At 37.8% G+C, this 17,965-nt stretch overlaps 1 protein-coding gene across 2 annotated transcripts in view; it reads left to right on the forward strand.

Moving 5' to 3' along the window:
• Window positions 1–14,392, forward strand: part of ALG5 (ALG5 dolichyl-phosphate beta-glucosyltransferase) — a 20,364-nt gene extending 5,972 nt beyond the window's left edge. For both annotated transcript variants that reach the window (XM_083855347.1, XM_083855346.1), the window contains exons 7-10: window positions 1,181–1,240; window positions 3,898–4,049; window positions 11,821–11,906; window positions 13,109–14,392. In XM_083855347.1, coding sequence (XP_083711473.1) covers window positions 1,181–1,240; window positions 3,898–4,049; window positions 11,821–11,906; window positions 13,109–13,221 — 411 coding nt within the window. In that variant the 3' untranslated portion in view covers window positions 13,222–14,392. The remainder of the gene's footprint in view (window positions 1–1,180; window positions 1,241–3,897; window positions 4,050–11,820; window positions 11,907–13,108) is intronic.
• The last annotated feature ends 3,573 nt before the right edge of the window (window positions 14,393–17,965 follow it).

Genomic DNA, 17,965 nt, shown 5'->3' on the forward strand with positions numbered 1-17,965 from the left:
TGTAAGCCTGAAGACCTAAGTGTGAGGTTAAAAGCCTCAAGAATGAGCTGTCAGAAGGAGCTTTGACTGTGTTCTTACCTCCTTTGCATCCAACGTGCCTACTTCAAGGCAGTACAGAACGTTCTATTTGCTGTTTATCCTTCCTTCAAATTGTTTGAAGTTGTTCTGTATAAATACCATGTGATGCCTACTTAGTTTTCTTTGTTAACTCTTTTGTCTTTTCATTTTATCTGATGTCATCCTATATACCTTTAAGGGTGCATCTTAATTCCACCCTCTTTTATACAGGTTTTCTTTTCTCAGAATCCTTAGTTTAATGACAGTATTTAGAAGAACTTTTATTGTAAACAAAAATTCAAGAACCTGTGGAACAAGAACGCCTCCCTGCACAGTCATTCACTTTTGGGAGCTTGACTTGAAAGAACTGAGGCTTATTTTCGCTTAAATGCAGATGAGTGAGGTACTTGTAGCTGTTTTCCCAGAGTGCCAGAAGGGATGTGATTCCAGGCAGAGCTGTGGGGACGTACCTGTAGAAGGGATCACAGTCTGTGAGTACAGGAGCCACAGGCGCAGGACCCAGCGGGCAGCGTGTCACCCTGACAATCTTCCCTACCAGGGTGGCAGCTGCTGCTGGTTCTGCAATGCATAAGTATGCAGCATTGGCCTGGAATAGAGTAGATTTGAGAGATTTTATGTGAGAAGTAGTATGTGAGAATGGTGTTAAACCTTTTGTTTTGATCATGTTAATTTGAGATTATATTTTTGGCTGATACTATGGCATTTTATTCATTTGAAGACAGAGCAGTGCAACAAGTGCTTTATTCTGTTATTGCTTCCATTGTGCAATATTTAAGGAAATTGTACATTATAACTTTTAGTTCCTAGGAATGCTGCATATTTATCTGTGCTGCTAAACACATTTGCCATATGCATAAAGTAAACAATGTAAAGCTAAATCAGACCTGAATAAATTGAGGCAATTTGCATGCACCTTATGCAAATTGTAATAAAGTTTAGATTGCCTCTTAATTGCAGAAGACTGATTTAGGCTCAAAACCTAGCAGTAGAAGAAGTGCAGCTACAGGAAGCAGAAGAGTGTACTGCTTTGAAGGTTTTTTTTTATTTTATGGTTCTCAGCACAAGATTCCACTATAACACTTTAATTTATATTCCTGTACAGAAGGGCATGGCTATCTCCTGTGGTTCTAGAGCTCATCTGGAGAAGGACTCAATAGCAAAGGTTTGTTTCTATTTCCTGCTATGTACTAATAACCAAATATTTCCATTATTTGTATCTGCTCGACAGGTTTTGCAATTATATAATCGATATTTGTAAAAGAAGGGAAGCTTAAAATAAGGAAAAGCTTGTCATACATGCAGGATGTCCTCCATCATATACAAAGGATGTGTTCTAGATTTCAGGCACTTGAATTCATTTCAGTTAGTGTTCCAATTTATGGATTTAATTTTTATAGTTGAGAATATCTCACAAGCAGAGCTTCTAAACCCTGACAGAATTGGTAGCTAGTAGCTAGTACTGGGGCTGCAGTGGAAGGTTCATTATTGATTTCCTTCCAGTGCAAGAACTTGGCCTGCAGATCTTGAAACCTGTTTCAAATGAGTTAGGGATAATTAGCAGCCAGTTGTTTGAAGAGTACCTCTATTCATGGGAAAGTGGTTTAAGTCTTGTGTATTACTCATAGTAAAATTTTTGAGTTTTGAACACACAGTCAGTACTGTTCTCCGTGTGACTCTTGTGTAATAAACAGTGATGCACAGGCACATGGCCTTATCTTGCATCTGATTTTCTGATGGCTTGGCAGACAGTAATTGACAAAGCACAGGCATGGAACTTGTATTGCAACAGACACATTGCTGGGCTCATTTTTTAGTGTCATTGGATGTGCTCATCATAGTGAATGTTCTCAAGAGTAAGCTTTATTTATACTGATGTTTAGTACTTTAAATTATTCTAAAATATATACACTACTAAAATAGTTACAAAAGTTCAAAAGAAGTTACACTAGTAATGTTCAGCCTCTGGTAGGTCTGTATTTTTTTCTTCTGGTTTATGAGATAATATCGGAGTGGTTCACTCTTGTAAATACTGCTGTGTGTATGTTAGCATCCTCACAAAAAAGAAAAAATAAAACAGCAAGGAGAAAACCTTCATCATTATCAGCAACTAGGAGCTACTACAGAGAGATTATGTAGCTGATAAAGTGGAGCCCAGAAAAAGTGTTTCATTGCATGGTCGAGTACTGAATGTGGACAGACTTTTTTCAATGCATTCATAATTCTTGAAGGTCTTGCTACATTAGGGGGAGGAATTGGAACAGGACTTCCATCTTTTAATACAAAAGTACAGTTTTTAGGACATATCCATCCTTTGCTTCCTGCTTTTCCCCATATTTCTGAACTTTTAGTAGAGGAATCACAAACTGGTTAGGTAGTACTGATTTGCTTGAAATGTGTAGCCCATTTCATTTCATCACCAAGTTGTCCCTAGACTGGAATAGAAAGACTACCTTTACTATAGTGGGACAAGACTGTTGTACAGTGCAACAGGTATAAAAAAGTTGCAGAGTGATCTTCTAGATCTTGGGATTTCTCTCTGGACTTATTGGCATCTAAAACAGTAGAATGAAGCCAAGATAAGCAGCTGTATTGAATTTAAGACCAGAATTTCACCCTTGTGTTCAATACATCAAGAATTCTGGTCTGCCACCAGAATTGTTAATGTCCTTTAATGAATCTATACTATGACTTGCATAAATAGTCTTAGGAGTGAGAAGTATAACCCAGGAACTCCTCTTTGTGAAGTAAGTGCACAGTTTCACTGTCTGACAGTCATGCAGCCTCCTAGCACTTCCCTTCTGGCCCTGGTGGGAGCCTAGTGTTCTTGGTCACAGAGCCAAAAGAGCCAAAGAAGCCACACCAGATCCACCATTAACCTGGGGCAGGAGCACTTTGCAAAAGGCACAATCTGTGAATTTGGTTTTCCTTAAGCCAAAGGCTGTTACATAATAAGCCAAGCATCTTCTCTATTTTTCAAATGGGATTCTAAATTGTTGGCTTTAAAGGCTTGTCTTATCACCCACAGATACTTAACAGTTGAGTCGTTGGCTCCTAAAGATTTTAGATGATACATGGCTTGCAGTCATAGATAAAATCACTTAAATTTAGCCTGAGAACAGCAGTGAGTTCAGAAGCAATTTTTGGATCACAGTTCTAGTTGTTTAGGAACTGTCTTGAATAAAAGACTGAGGCACCTCTGCAAATCCAGACTCCAGCCTCTGGAGTCCATGGACAAACTTACCTGTATGATTATTGTGTCAAGAACACAAGTGTATCCAAAGAGTAGGCTAGGTACATTTATCAGGAATATAAAATATATCTGTAAAAGAACAAAAGAGATAACTGTAACGTGGCTGGAAATACAAAATGAAATATCTTGCACAGCAGCCTTTACTTTAGACCTAGTTTTCACTTGGTCCACTGTATTCTTCCAAGAAATCTGCAGAAGATACTATGGCTGTTCCACTAATTATTTGAATTCCATGTGCAGGTTCCTTCTTTACCTAATAAGGCATAATCCAGAGTGAAAAACTGCTCTGAACTGGGGAGAGGAGAAAAGGAACATAGATTTCTCCTGTCCTAGACTATGCACATGACTGGCAAGTCTTTCCCTAGATCAAAACCTTTGCTGTTCAGCCAAAATTTTCTTTGACTGTAACAATTGCTAAGTTCTGTTTTCATTCCAGTGCAAAATACAACCAGTTTACAAACTTTGAAAGCTATCACAAAACAGACTTACTGTCCTGTAAGACAGCTCTCTTCAAGCAGTTCACTCATCACTCAAATGAAACCACCTAACTTCTTGCCTTTTCTCCACAGCGCTCTTACTTCCGAACTCTCCTCATGTATGGGTTCCACTTCCTGGTGTGGTTTCTCTGTGTCAAAGAGATCCGGGACACACAGTGTGGATTTAAACTTCTAACCAGAGAAGCTGCCTTGCAGACTTTCTCAAACCTTCACATAGAACGCTGGTAAATTGTTCCTTTTTATTTTTTGATGGTGGTATTTTTTTATAATTGAGCATGGGCTTGAAATAGTTATTTTAGTATTTTAGCTACAATAAAGCATGTGATGTCTGTGTATAAATCCCAGCTGCTCAGTTTAGCCAATTATAGTTTTGCCTGCATGGCAGCTTCAATTTCTTGCTATGTTAAAGTATCATGGTAATTGCTAGAAATTCTATGCTCTTATTAAGATACATTTTAGGAAAATAGTTGGGTATTTAATTTTATTCTTTATTTAATTTTATTCTCTTTTCTCAAAAGATGTATGTAATCCTAGGTAGGATATTTTGGTTTTGCCTTGTCAGAGGAAATAGTAATTGATTAGGAAAGAGGAAAAAAAGAGGAAAAAGGCCTCAAACAACTGAAAATCCCAATAGTTCTTTTTTCACCTCCGGAAGAAATTTCAAACAATTTTTTCATGGTGCTGTAATTCACTCCAAATTTCTGAGAGTGAAGTTTTCCTCTCCTTCTACAGATATGAATCATGCAAGAGTAAAAAATAGAGAGAAGCTGTTGTTATGATAAGGAAAGTTAAGAGTTACTAATAATATTCAAAACTCTTATCAATTTTATTTTTTATACATTACAATTCAGTACTGCTTAACCAAAGTACTTTATGTGAAATCAATATTTGATAAGATGTTTGTAATTGCTGAGGACTCTAAAGTGAAAGCAAATGCTTATTCTTTACTTATTTTCTTGCTAAAGTATTTTATGTGAGTGAAGCCCAGAAGTGCACATCTCAAAATTGCCTTATTTAACTTCACATTATAAATTAAGCACTTCAAGAAGAAAACTGAAAGAAATAAATAAGGATAATAAGTTTATAATAATTAATAATAAGTAAAAATGGAATTTAAAATTTTTTAACTGAAGGGATTTTTTTTGTAATTAGATTTATTGGTTATATAAAGTGTTTTCTAGATAAAAACAAGCTTTCTTCTGCCACTTCAGTTATCTAGCACCAAAGGAATGAACAAAAATAATCGTGCTGTACCTCATTATCCAGTGTTGGGAAAGATGAGGCAGGAGAAGCTTACAAATATGATTGCCTGGCAAGAAGTACTGAAAATATAAAACCTGTGAGTGAAATAGAAAAGAAAGCCAGCTTTGAGATGTAGGCATGGCAGGCAGGAAGACAGTGATTAGCTGAAGATGGGTAGAGCGATAACAAACAAAGGGACACTCAGGGACCCAAGGGTGTAGCCCAACTAAGGTATCCGGGAAAAGGTATATGAGAAAAGTAGTCTTTAGGGTTTAGAATACAGAGTGATCTGGTAATATAGCAGTTCTCATAGGCTGTATGCCAAGTCTGTAGGTTTTGTATCTCCCTCCAGTTGGTCACTGTAAATTAGAATATTCAACACCAAAGGAGATATAATGTATTGTAACAAGGTCTTCTCTCTTACCTTACCTCTCTTACCTGGTCCAGCTCTCTTACCTCGCTCACCTCCCTTACCCTTGCACCTCTCTTACCTCTCTCACCTCTTACTCTCTTGCTCTCTCCCTTTCTCTTTGGGACTTCCCTTCAGCCAAGGCTGGTGGCTGAAGGCAGGCCCTTTTTACCCATGACCCTTGCAATAAAGCCGCATGTTCTCTCAAGAGTGTCTCAGGTCTGCAGAGTTCCCTCTCCCTGCCGTCAACAGATGCTCCTACATCCAGCAGTAGAGGCAATGAAAAAGGGATATTGCTAACATTTTATAGTAATTATATTGTTGGTGTGGAACGTTCCAGATCTTCATGTCTTAGTTCATTGTGTCTTGTATGTGCCAGTAGAAGATGAGTCTTCCATTTTTTGCTCTTTTATCTACAGTAATCCATAAATTAATCCCCTGTGTGTTTTCTTATTTATTTGAAATATTCTAGTTAGTGATGAAGAATGCTTGTTTTGTGTTAAGAAAAGAACAACTCAAATTCTTCCAAGAAAGAAGCTCTTCAGATAATCCCAAGTCACCTAAAGCACCTAAAATTTGCCTAAAGCAGCTGTAGGTTTTTTGGGGTTTTAAAATTTGGTTTATTTCTGTTCGAACTGGCAATGTATTGTCTGGGTTTATGCTCATCTGTCAATCAACAGTCTCTGTGTTTACCCACCTTCTTTTTTATATTTATTGGTTAATTTGAACCAAATCGGACAGAACAGTAGAGATTTTAAGATCAAAAGCTTTGGCAAGTTTTGTGGAAAATTAAACCCTCTTAGAGGAGAGAAACTCAGATTATTGCCACTGATAGAGAAAAAACCCATAGTAAGGTCTCAAAAGTTACTTTTCTGCTCCACAGGTAGTCATTTAGCATGTGTAACTGGAAGATAGCATGTCAGTGCACAAATCAAGTATTGTCCCTTTCCCAGTTAATATTCATAAGGTCTGGAAATAAATTGGGGACATAGGGAGGTATAACTATGTAGGGAGAGTGCATATATTCGGGGAAAGGATAGTCCTAAGTGAAATGTCAGTGTTGTACAAACAGTTGGGATAATTGCAATTGAAAATTATATAGGGACATCAAACCTTCAGCCCATAGCATTAGATTTCTTTGTTACACTTCTTGTGTAAGAATCTGAAACAGCTCAATGCTGGAAACTTCTTATTTTAAGCAAATCTGGCCCCTGATATCTTTCCATTGCATAATGTGTAAAAAGGAAAATACAAACTGGTTAGAGATTGTGCCATAAAGGTTCTGTAAATATCATGACTGTGGAGACAGAAGAGTAAGAAATAGTAGTTGGTATTGTACTTCTGCTGACCTGGAACAATGTGGAGTCCTCAGCTGGGTCACAAAGCAACTTGTTCATGCTGAGACCATCAGCAAGGGGTAGCAGAGAAACCACTATCTTGGTACTGGAGAAGAGGCTCTGGAATCTGGATTTATTTCCGCTTCTGGATCACTGCCCTGGGGCTACTTGACATCCAAGGAAATGACTTGATTCTCTCTGAATGTTAAAATCCCATGAGCGTGGTGCAGGTCTGTTAGGTACTTGAAGAAGTGTTCAGTTCCATGTGGCCAGTGCTCAGCTGTTCTGGGAATAACAGGAGGGTGCTGGTTTTAATAGGATAAAAGCCATCTGAGTTAAGCACCCTGGTCTTTGAGCCTGCCAAGGGCTCCCCAGCTGCTGCACTGGAACACGTCGTGGTGAGCTGCTGAAGGGAGTGAGCACTAGGGTTCTGCACAAACCAAATCATCTGTCCTATCTACTCAAGCTTAGTCAGGCTTGGATTTGTGGGGGTACTGCAGTGCCAAGCAAATGCTTATAAAAATTACTTAGACTAAAATTGATGCATAACATGTTTATTCATGAAGTTAATATAAAATTACTATGAAATCAGCTATCTAATAATTCCCACCTGCTTAGACCCTTGCTTCTTTATGCTTTCACCATGCTTTTTCTATTTCAGTGGACATAGTTGTGAATATCACGTCCTAAATATTAAAAATACTAGAAAACAGACCAGATTTTTTTATTGCTGTGCTGAATTTGATTTATAGATGCTTGTATTTAGGAAGTCTTGAAACTGAAGCATACCAGGAAAAATACAGTTTTGTCATTATGGCGATAAGGATCACATAACACTTTTTTAAGAGAGACCAAGATATTTCCTAGAATATTTTTTTAATCTAACCCTAAATTTTAGAAAGTATTTGAAAATTAATAGATTCTACAAACTGTTTATATATTCAATACTAAACTGTCTTTTTTTTGGTGAGTGTTCTCACTGTCTTTTTTTGTTTAACAGTCCTTTGGCTGTGTATATATGAATATAAACGAAACATTCTTGAAATTTACTTTCTAAATAGCAAAGTTTTGACATTATTTTGAAATGAAAACAACCTTTTGAATGGAAAGCATATGCTTTGTGTTTTAGATTCTGAATTTGATTACATAGCTAATCTGTTTTTCAGAAATGGATGGAGCAGATTTTTTAATTTAAAACTTAAAAGAAAATTAAAAGAGATATTGTAAAAACATAACAGAGACAGTTGGAATTACTCACTTCAGGCTACAAAAGAAGGTCTAGTTCTTCATCTGCGGTCTTGACCTGAAAAAATGTAAGTGTTCGTGTTAAATTTTGATGCTCAGGAGAAATAGTGGAAAATTAAATGGTCTCTCTGGCTGAGTTTTCCTATCCTAAATTTGATAATTAATTTCTTCTGACAACAACAAAAAACTCCATAAATTTTCTTTCAGCCAGAAAAGTTCTGTCCTTAGGAGAACTAGACATTGCGATTACAGTCCGTCCTTATGATAAAAGGAGGAGAAATTCAAAATGTAGTTCTAGTCTTGGTCTGATTGACATATTTTTGTGAAGTGGCAATTTATGATGCCATTGTACAAGCTACCAGATCAATGAAGAGATCAAATTGTTGCTATTTGTTTTATCTGTAATGATTGCCTTGTGCACTGAACAAGGTGTGCTCTTTCACATTTAAAACTGGGAAAGATCAATATAAAAAAATAATGTTTGTTTCTCCAGTTTGTCACTAATCTCTAAATATGAGTTGCTGTATAAAAATTACAGAAAAATAAGCATTCATATTGCTGCAGGGATTTTTTCCCCACTTTTGTGCCAGTGTAGACCAACATAAGCAGTGGAATGAATTGTTTTTTTCTGGGTTTGTGCAAGGCAAGTAGAATTGTTTATGAGTGTCTAGTCAATGCAAAAATATTTTTGCTGTTGTAACTGTGTCTGTTTTGTCTTGTAAAAAGTCCTGCTTTTGGCTGATGTGGACTTTCAAAAGTCCAAATTTAGCTAGGGCAGTTCTGGCAGTCTAGCCCACTTGGTATCGTGTTTCATTGTTAGACCTCTTTGACCATTGGCCATTTTCTTTGCCTTTAAGAGTTTGCTGGAAAACATATTTTGGACATACGAAACTCATACATTCCAGTTAAAACATTATAACTGAAGGCCTGATTTTGTTTTTTGAAACACATAAGATTGGACCAGAAAAAGAAAGAGTCCTAGGGCAATTTTAAAATACAGAATAATTTTTAAGGATAGACATTTTATCAGCTCAAGCATTTTAAGAATTCACTTTTAAAAGACTGAATTCAATTAAACACCTACCAAATTGGTTTTCAAATGAATTTTAGCCAGCATTGTCTTAAATTGTAACTTAATCAACACACAACCACATGGAGAATTTTTTCTTTACTTTACATTACATTTTTGTGGTAAATAGCACATCATGGAACCACTATTAGAAATAGATGGGGAAATTGTTCATACCATAGATTTTTGGCTATCTAACTCTGGGTATTCAGATTAGAACCTGAATCGTTTCAGGCTGGAGCAAAATCTCGGTATTCTGAGCTGTGTACCCCCTCTCCCAAGAGGCAGCAGAATGAAGTGCATGGTGTGAATAATACCTTGCTGTTTCTAGGAGTGGTTCTGTCACAAGTTAACTGCTCACCAATGGCTTTGTGGCAAATCACATGAATTGCACTTACAGCTCATCCACTGGTGTAGCTTTGATCTCGTCTAGAGTTGGCTCCATCTAACACACCCAAGCTTAATCCTGGCTGTGGAAGCTTCTGTATGGTTCTCCTGTACCATCTGGATCCGGTGGTCTGCAGTATGGCTGTACTGCTGTCAGTGTATTGAGCACACTGCAGTCTGTATTCCCTGACTGACCATTCTGGTATACTGAAAGCTGGTGGGGAAAAGGGATGAAAAACAATACCCAGTGGTATTCTACTGAAGTCATTTTCCTTTCAGCTTTAAATAGTTTTTTTTGTTGGTTTTTTTTTTTTTTTTTTTTAAATTTCAGGATATGTTCACTGTTACCCAAATGGCAACCACATGTAACAATATTACTGTTAAACCTGATTAATTCCTGTGCTTTTAATCTCTTACTTTGAGCCCAGTAGTTCACAGAACTATTTAATGTTGTTGTTCTGTGATGTATGTGCTGACATTCCAGTAATCAGTTGTCCACAGGAATTACTGCAAATAACTATTAGTTCACTGGGCTAATAGTTTATGTAATACTCTTAGAGCGGCTCATACAGTCTAATTCATCAGACAATTATTCTGTGTCTCTTAAGATTTTTAGTCATTTAAGTAGTAAGTATTACAAAATTAGATTTAGTCTTAATACGCATGATTCATAAACATTCAAAGGTGAATACATTGGTTTTTTGGCTTACAAATGTAAAATGTCAGCAGAAAGGTAAATAGTACCTCTTCAGTAGAAGAGACCGTGGAGTGATTAATAAAATAATATTCAACCCTCATATAAAGAAAGCAGTGAAATGACAAGGCTGCTTGGAGCAGATTTAGTTCACTGAGGTAAAAAAAAAAAAATTCTTGTAACTTTTTTTATGATGATGAGAAGGCTTGTGACCTAATCAAAATCAGATTTACAAAGTAGCTCTAAATTCCCTATACACAATAGCTGCAGTCTCTGTAGATAACATCTGTCTGTGCTGCCTTTGCTTGTTTGAATGCTCTCCTGTGCGGGATCAGTGGCTCTTCTGTCATGTCCATGGAGAGCGCGAGTTCAGGTTCTGTGCGTGTGTGCCTGTGATTGCACCAGCAAGCCAGCCTGCTGTGGTCCGTACTTCAGTGGGAGACTACCTCTGTGTGTCAGACCTATGTGCACATTTCAAAGTGGACTGCTGTTGTTGTTGCACTTAGTAATAGTTTTAGACAGTGGCTTGAAATTGAAGGAAATAACATCTGAACTTGGCAAGCAACCTGCTAAAGTGTCTTCTGCCTGCTCTTGATTACCGTGTCTATTCCTTTCCCTCTTTTTTCTAGAGTTAAATGGAATTACCAAAGACATGAATTCAAGCAACCCTTTAAGCATGAATGATTTTTTTTTTTTAATTATTGCGTACATTTCCTCCAGTGGCAGAAGATTTTCTTCCATTTCAAAAGAAAACTGTCTTCAACTTAGCAATGAGAATTTAAGACAAGTCACCAGAATCTTCATAATTGTTATTCGTGTTCAACCCTTGTCAGTAGTAGCATTAAAAGCTGCCAAACTGCCTGTTGAATATCAAAAATCTGGTGTTTCAGAGCCAGAAGGCCCATTTGAGAATGCATTTACAGGAATGAAACACATAGACAGTTCTCTGTGCAGAGAACTGAGGGGATTAAGGTGTATTCTGGACAAAGTGAGCAGGAAGGAGCACCTGACAGAGCAGGATCACTGGCCCAGTTCATTTTGCTGTACAACCTACAAAAAACTGAGCCAGCGAAAAAGTCTCTCAAGAGGGTTTTTGTGTTGTGCATTAAGTGGCCACTAAAATATTGTTTGGATTCTGTTGTGCATGGGTACATAAATAATTTCTCACTTCTATGCTGCTGCCTTGAGTTCCTTGACTGACAGAGTAAAAGGAGCACCCATCAGATCAGCATGAAGCCACAGCAGGTAGATGTCCTCTTCAATGAAACTACTACAGATGTGGAGTGACACTGTACATTTGACTGCTTGGTCTTCATGGTCTTCAAAAATGTTTAAATTGTGATTGTGACAGAATGAAAAGTAAGCAGTGGGCTGAACACAGAGTCATCTATACCTTCGAAAACAGGACACAATGACATATTGTTATTGTTGTCTGTATTTTGGCTGTGTTCTGAGATGTTTAGTCAGGAAAATTAATTTCCCATCCAGGTGTATCTGACCCATAGAGCATTGGTATCAACTGCATAACTGAACAGTCATTTAATTAACTTTTCCACTGTTTTTCTTTTGGGAGTATGTGTGATTATATTTGGTATTTCCTCTTCTTCTTCAGGGCGTTCGACGTGGAACTTCTTTATATAGCCCAGCGCTTGAAAATACCTATAGCAGAAGTTGCTGTCAACTGGACTGAAATAGAAGGTAGGGAGATAGTTCATGTTTTTATAGGATTCCTGACATGTCAATCCAGAAGAACAGATCCAAGGTTATTGCCATATTTACCTGATTTTGATAGCACACAGCCTTCTTTCCATCCAAATGTTTAATTTCATGTCCTTGCCAGCCTACTGCCATGGCTTGGTACAGAAAGAGTAGGTGAAGGGGTAGCATGGCAGAGAAACTCTGCAGTCCCACAGAAGATAAAAGTAAGGAATTATACTGCTAGGACAAGACACTACTTTGGCATGTCCTCTTGCTGTAATATGTTAATAAATTAGTGCAGTTGTAAAACACTGTGCAGGGAGTCTGACCATCATCACTTACTGATTCAGTTCCATTTCACTGTATCTTGCCTTCCAAAATTCTCAGCTATTAAGGCATCCTCTAGAGCACCATCTCCTCTTAAGATGGGATATTGTTTCAGATCTGTAAGGGAGGTCTCTGCCACTGAGTTCCTGGGAAAAATACCTCCATGCACATTTCTTCAGTGCAGAGCCAGCTTAAGAGGTACTGCTTGCTTTGGCTCACTTCCCCTCCCATAAAATGCAGTTCCTCTATTTTTTTGCCCTTGTCATGTTTTTTTTGTTTTTTTTTTTTTTTTTAATCTTTTTTTAATCTCCTCAACACAACAGAAATTATAATAACTGTAGTAATGATGTGAGGTGCAAGTAGAGAATGTCCCAAGCCAGCATTACTAGAAATGTTTCCTTTCGGTGGGGTTCCATGTGTACATTGCACCTAACACAAATAATAGCAGAGATGGTAGAAGGCTTGGTTTTGTAGTGTGGGTTCCTTGCCTTTCCTGAAGATTAGCACCTTCATATTACTGCTGTAAGACAAGCTGGTGGTCCTCTTCTCCAAAGCTGCTAGATAAATCATTTGCTTAATGACTGGTGTTCAGGTTCCTATTTACTTGAACAAAGCCTTGTCACAGAGAGCACTGCACATCTTGTCACATACATGGAATTACTGTGCTACTTGCAAACTAGTCTGTCCCACCTATGGCATAATGTAATTACTATAAAGCAATCTCTTTCAAAATATAAATTTTTATTAATATAAAGATCTAGGTTGTGGGGCTGAGTGTGCTGAGAATGCAGAGGTTCGTGCTTGAATGTGTGTCTTACTGGTGTTCATTTTTTTTCTAACAATGTCGTTCTGATTTTCTTCTTCATTAATCACAGGTTCTAAGTTAGTTCCCTTTTGGAGCTGGTTGCAGATGGGCAGGGACCTTCTTTTTATACGACTGCGATATATGACTGGTGCCTGGAAGCTTGAAGCAAAAAAATGTAATTAGGTTATTTACATTTTCCAAATATATTATTATGCTTAATGGAACACAAGAACAGTTTCAATCAAGTGAAGTGGTGGTGAAAGCTGAGGTAATTCTTCATTGCTCTTCTTGTATGTTTCATTTTTGCAGCTTGTATGTGTTTTATAAGATTGTCAGCAGAGAATTTCTGCATTTTGAAAAAAAGAAAGCATTTCCAAAAAAGATTTTCATACGTGGTAAATCAGGATTTTATTTTATTAAATAATAGCTTTAACATGTCTTAAAAACTCATTCAAATAAATATATCTGCTTTTGTCTCATCATACATCTGGAATCTCCATATACATATTAAAAAGAGGCACTCTGTTCTACACTGTGCAATGTTCTGTTGTGAATGACCACAACCATTTGTTTCTGTTATATCTGGAAATTTTAGGCTATATTGCAACTTGGAATTATCATTCATGGCTCACGCTGATGCATGTTTAGATTCAGTGTTGTGAGAAACATTAATGGATTTTACTGAGTTATAACAGTAATGTTCACAAAGTTGTTCTCAGGACTTCCATTAATCCCTTGACATTCCAAATGTTTTTGTCTGAAGCTGAAATAGTTTTCCTGAGATCAAACTACAGATCTTTTCCGGACTGTAAAAGGCCCAAGAGAAAGCACATTTAATTTTAAAATGTCTTTTTAAATGTGTTTTGCTCATACATCCTTACTACTGTATGCTCAAGTCTAGGAGTCCTTGACATCTACAGATCTGTAGTGAAAAGGGTATGGAAAGCTCAGAGCATGCAGAAGTGAGAGCCAGTGTACACTGGGGACCTGTGCATTAGTAATGCCAGCCTGATGTTGTCATGCTTCAAATGAGATCAGAGACAGAGGGAGGGGTCTTGACTCTTTCATACTAATGTCACACTGCATTACAGTACAGTAACAGTTTCATTTGTGCTTTCAAAGTAGCTGTGAATTGCCAACAAACTAAGCCAATCTGTCTTTCTGAAACTTGTACCAATTTGAAGAACTTTAAAGAATGAACAGTGTATGGTTGTACTTTCACATGTGAATTCACTGGTGATTTTTCTTATTCTTTCTGTAATACTGACTTCAGTTTTGTTTCTGTTAGAGTTACCTCAGTTTTCTATAAAGTTCTGGAATAAATTCTCAAAAAAATAGTCAGTTTGACTTTACAGGCTTTATTCTCTTACCTTGTCCAGATATATGTCTGTCACTTCTGCAGAATCGATCAGGACTCCTCATTGCCATTACTAGAATAAAACACCAGCTCCTCAGGACACCTGCTACAGTGTGGATTCACAGAATCAGAGAATATTCTGAATTGGAAGGGACCTACAGTAGTTGCTTTTATAGGTGTAGCCTGATGCATTCCCTTGCATTGGGGATAAAAGCTGAACTGGAATAAAAGAAGGAGCCAGCTGGGATGGAAGGAGAATGGGGAGAAATAGATCAGGCTGAGTGTGAAAGCCAGAGTGAAATGGAAGACTTAGTTTAGCTGAGAAAGATGTTGGCTTTGCCTTCTGTCACTCATGTAGTAGTCAGAAGTCTTCTGGATAGCATACTCAGCTCCTAGGCAGTTGTTTGCAGATCATGAAATACAAGACACAGAGGCAGTAACAGGAGACTAGGACTCACCACACACATGCGCTAAAAAAGCATGATTTAAACTCACACTTGGGTTTAGATTTTTGCTCTACTCTCCTGTGTGTTCCTTCAGGCCCAGCACGCCTCAGTTGTTGCACAGTGATCCCAGAATCAGGGAAAGATTCTCCTGGGTTCTATTTCAGAAGCTGATGTGTTTAACTACACAGAGCCATAAAGAGGAGTATTCCTGCTCCCTCTCTACACCTGTTCTGGGGCTGCTTAGAGTATCCCTCAAGCTGGTTCAGCTCATTAGAATGGCAGGATACCATCTTCTACACCTGCTATTTTTTTTTTTCCATTTCTTGAGAGATAGTTTTCTGCCATTTCAGTGATCTAAAATGACTCCCTGCATGGTCCAGCAGGCAGAGGGTGCAGCAGCAAAAGGAGGGCTTCCCCTTTTGGTAGCTGTGAACCTACCACAAGTTTGTAGACTGACTTGTCACCTGGAGGCTAGTACACTTTCCAAGGGCAAGAAAAGTAAATTAAAATTCCTCCTTTTTTAAGTCTATACAAAACCTGAGGTCTTGTTGCCCTCTCAAAATGAGACCTTGAATTACTGAGCTCCATCAAGAAAGATCTGACTCTGGCTCTTGACATGTTCCAGAGACCCCACTTGATTTTACTAAGTGATTCAACATGAAATGGGAGGTTTTAGTAGAATGTTTCAGTCATTCCTAGTAGGAAAGAAAGCTGATTGATTCACATTTAATGCAGGCCTGCTTAATTGCAGAGATTGTGTAGAGAACTGAGTGCCTATGATATAAACAAAGATGCTCCCTGATCACCAAAGCTGTCATTCAAACCAGTGCTCTGCCTAACTAGTCCTCATCAGAGTCTTAACTTTTACTATTTCTTCCTAGCGTTGCATTTGCAGGGATGACCTGCAGGAGGTGAAAGTCTCCTATATTACTCACTGTCCTGACCCAGCTCTCCAAAGACTTTAAAGTATTCTCAAAGACTGTGAAAAGAAAATAAAAATAAATAGAGAAAAGCTACATGGTAATTCTGCAGCAGTCTTCCCAACATCAGTGTCTGCATAGGCAGTGTTTTTATAAATACAGATTTCAAATTTAAATAAAAAACATTTTTATATCTCTGCATAAAAACCTTACTTTTCTGCACCACTTTACTAATACTTCACAAGAGATTTTTTCAAAAGCCGACAGTATTAAAGAGTCCTCTTTGAAAAACACATGCAAAAAATGATCGAGTCACTAGAAAATGTTCAGTAGTTTACACAAGTTTTCTTTACTGTTACTATTTTTTATCACTGCCCAAAGCAATAGCCATGCAATATCCCTTGATACACACTTAGCTTTTATCCTTACAAGCTATTTTTTTAACTCGCATTTTAAATATCAATTGGAAAAATTGTTAAAAGCTTTATTTTTACTCTCAGGCATGTCTGTGGATGTGCAGTATGTTTTCTGTGACAGCTCTAGCAGCTAATACCTCTAACAGGTTTCAGCAATGCTCTGCAGCATTATCACAAGGCAGAGTAACTTTTAAATGAGTAATCACACAGGTTTAATTCATTTTAGGCCATGTAAAGTACTCAGAGTTCACTGCTGTGAAGTATAAGCAGACAAACATAGAAGATGGCACCAGTTTGTTCTGCAGAATTGTGTTCAGTAATACATCAATTTGCAATTCTTAAAGCTTCTGTACAGACCCTTCCACTGCCAGCAATGTCCAGGTTAGGTTTTCACCATGGGAAATAAAATTAAAGCAATGTGTATAAGCACAGCTCGTATTTACAAGCCATGAAATAATACCAGCCAGTATTTAACTTGAATTCTCTGCTAATGTTTAAGGCTCTGGAGACCTATCCATAATTATTTATACCTATTGTCCAAGTGTTCTTTATGTTCATAGTCATAATGTTGACTGCAAACTAAAAATAGTCAAAATGAAGAGACAGACAAAGACAGAAGGCTGCAATGAAATTTCTGTATCTTAGTGTTTATTACTTAAAATAACATCTAACCTTATTTATGATCCATGTGTGTTTCTTAGGGATGCAGTGGCATGTCTGTAATAGCTCAAGGGGCATGAATTAAAGTAGTGTTCCAGCACTGCTGGAGGCTGCACCCTGCCAGCTGGCCCGTAAGTTATCTACCTCTTTGGGACAGAGATTCAGAGGTTAAGAATGGGATGCTACCAAGTCGTGCCTATTGCGTTACCCAACAGCACATAAGGGAGTCTTGAGCACACAAGCCCAAGGGGTCATCGAGGCTCAGGGGAGAAGCTACAGACAAACCTTTGTTTCTTACTGGGAAAGAAATTATATTTTCATATGACCAAGCATTAGTAATAGTTGTGAGATCATAGCTGAGAGGGGTGTGCTAGAATATGATTTCATTTCAGAGATCCATCAGAAAAGAAAGGGCTAACTAGCCTCCATTTCCCTCGATGTTTTCTAATCTACTTAACTTTTCGTTCATGGATCTGTTCAACTGCCCTGGCTTCATAATTAGATATTTCCCTAGTGTAAAAAAGGAACAAACAAAACTTTTCCAGTCCTGCTTGCTGTGCTTAGCTTTCCAAGTACCAGAACATTCTTCAGTATTCAAGAAATAGCTGCAAAGCAAACAAACCTCCTTACAAAGTGCTTAGCCACCAGTGATCCTTCTTACCTACGTGACCTTAACTCCCCCTCAGGTACATCCCTTTGCATCAGTCAGGCTCTGCCTTCCTTGGTTCTTTGTGCTCTGCGGTCAAGATGACTTTACTCCATCGAATTTTCATCAATTTGTTGTTTTAGAACAAACTTCAATATATAGACTGAATCCAAGACTTTGTTGCTGGCACATTCTATGCAATATTCTTGAAGAATGAAGTGACATGAACTCTGGCATTCCCATCTGGGTTTTGCCATGTTTTGGTATTTCATCTGGGATTATTCTGGAGCTGTATAAAGATCCCATTACAAAACAAAGGGAAATACTGAGTGTCAGCTTTTGGACTGGAGATCAGAAGAGGTACTTGAACCACGGAATGATGAAGAATCATGGAGTTCTGCAAACAGTTCTGGCAAATTCACTTTGTCTAGTCTCCGGAAAGCAGCCTTCCACATCTGGGACTAATCCCTATCTTTGTACAG

Source organism: Zosterops lateralis (genome assembly GCF_965231275.1).
Source record: "Zosterops lateralis genome assembly, chromosome: 2".
Lineage (NCBI taxonomy): Eukaryota > Metazoa > Chordata > Aves > Passeriformes > Zosteropidae > Zosterops > Zosterops lateralis.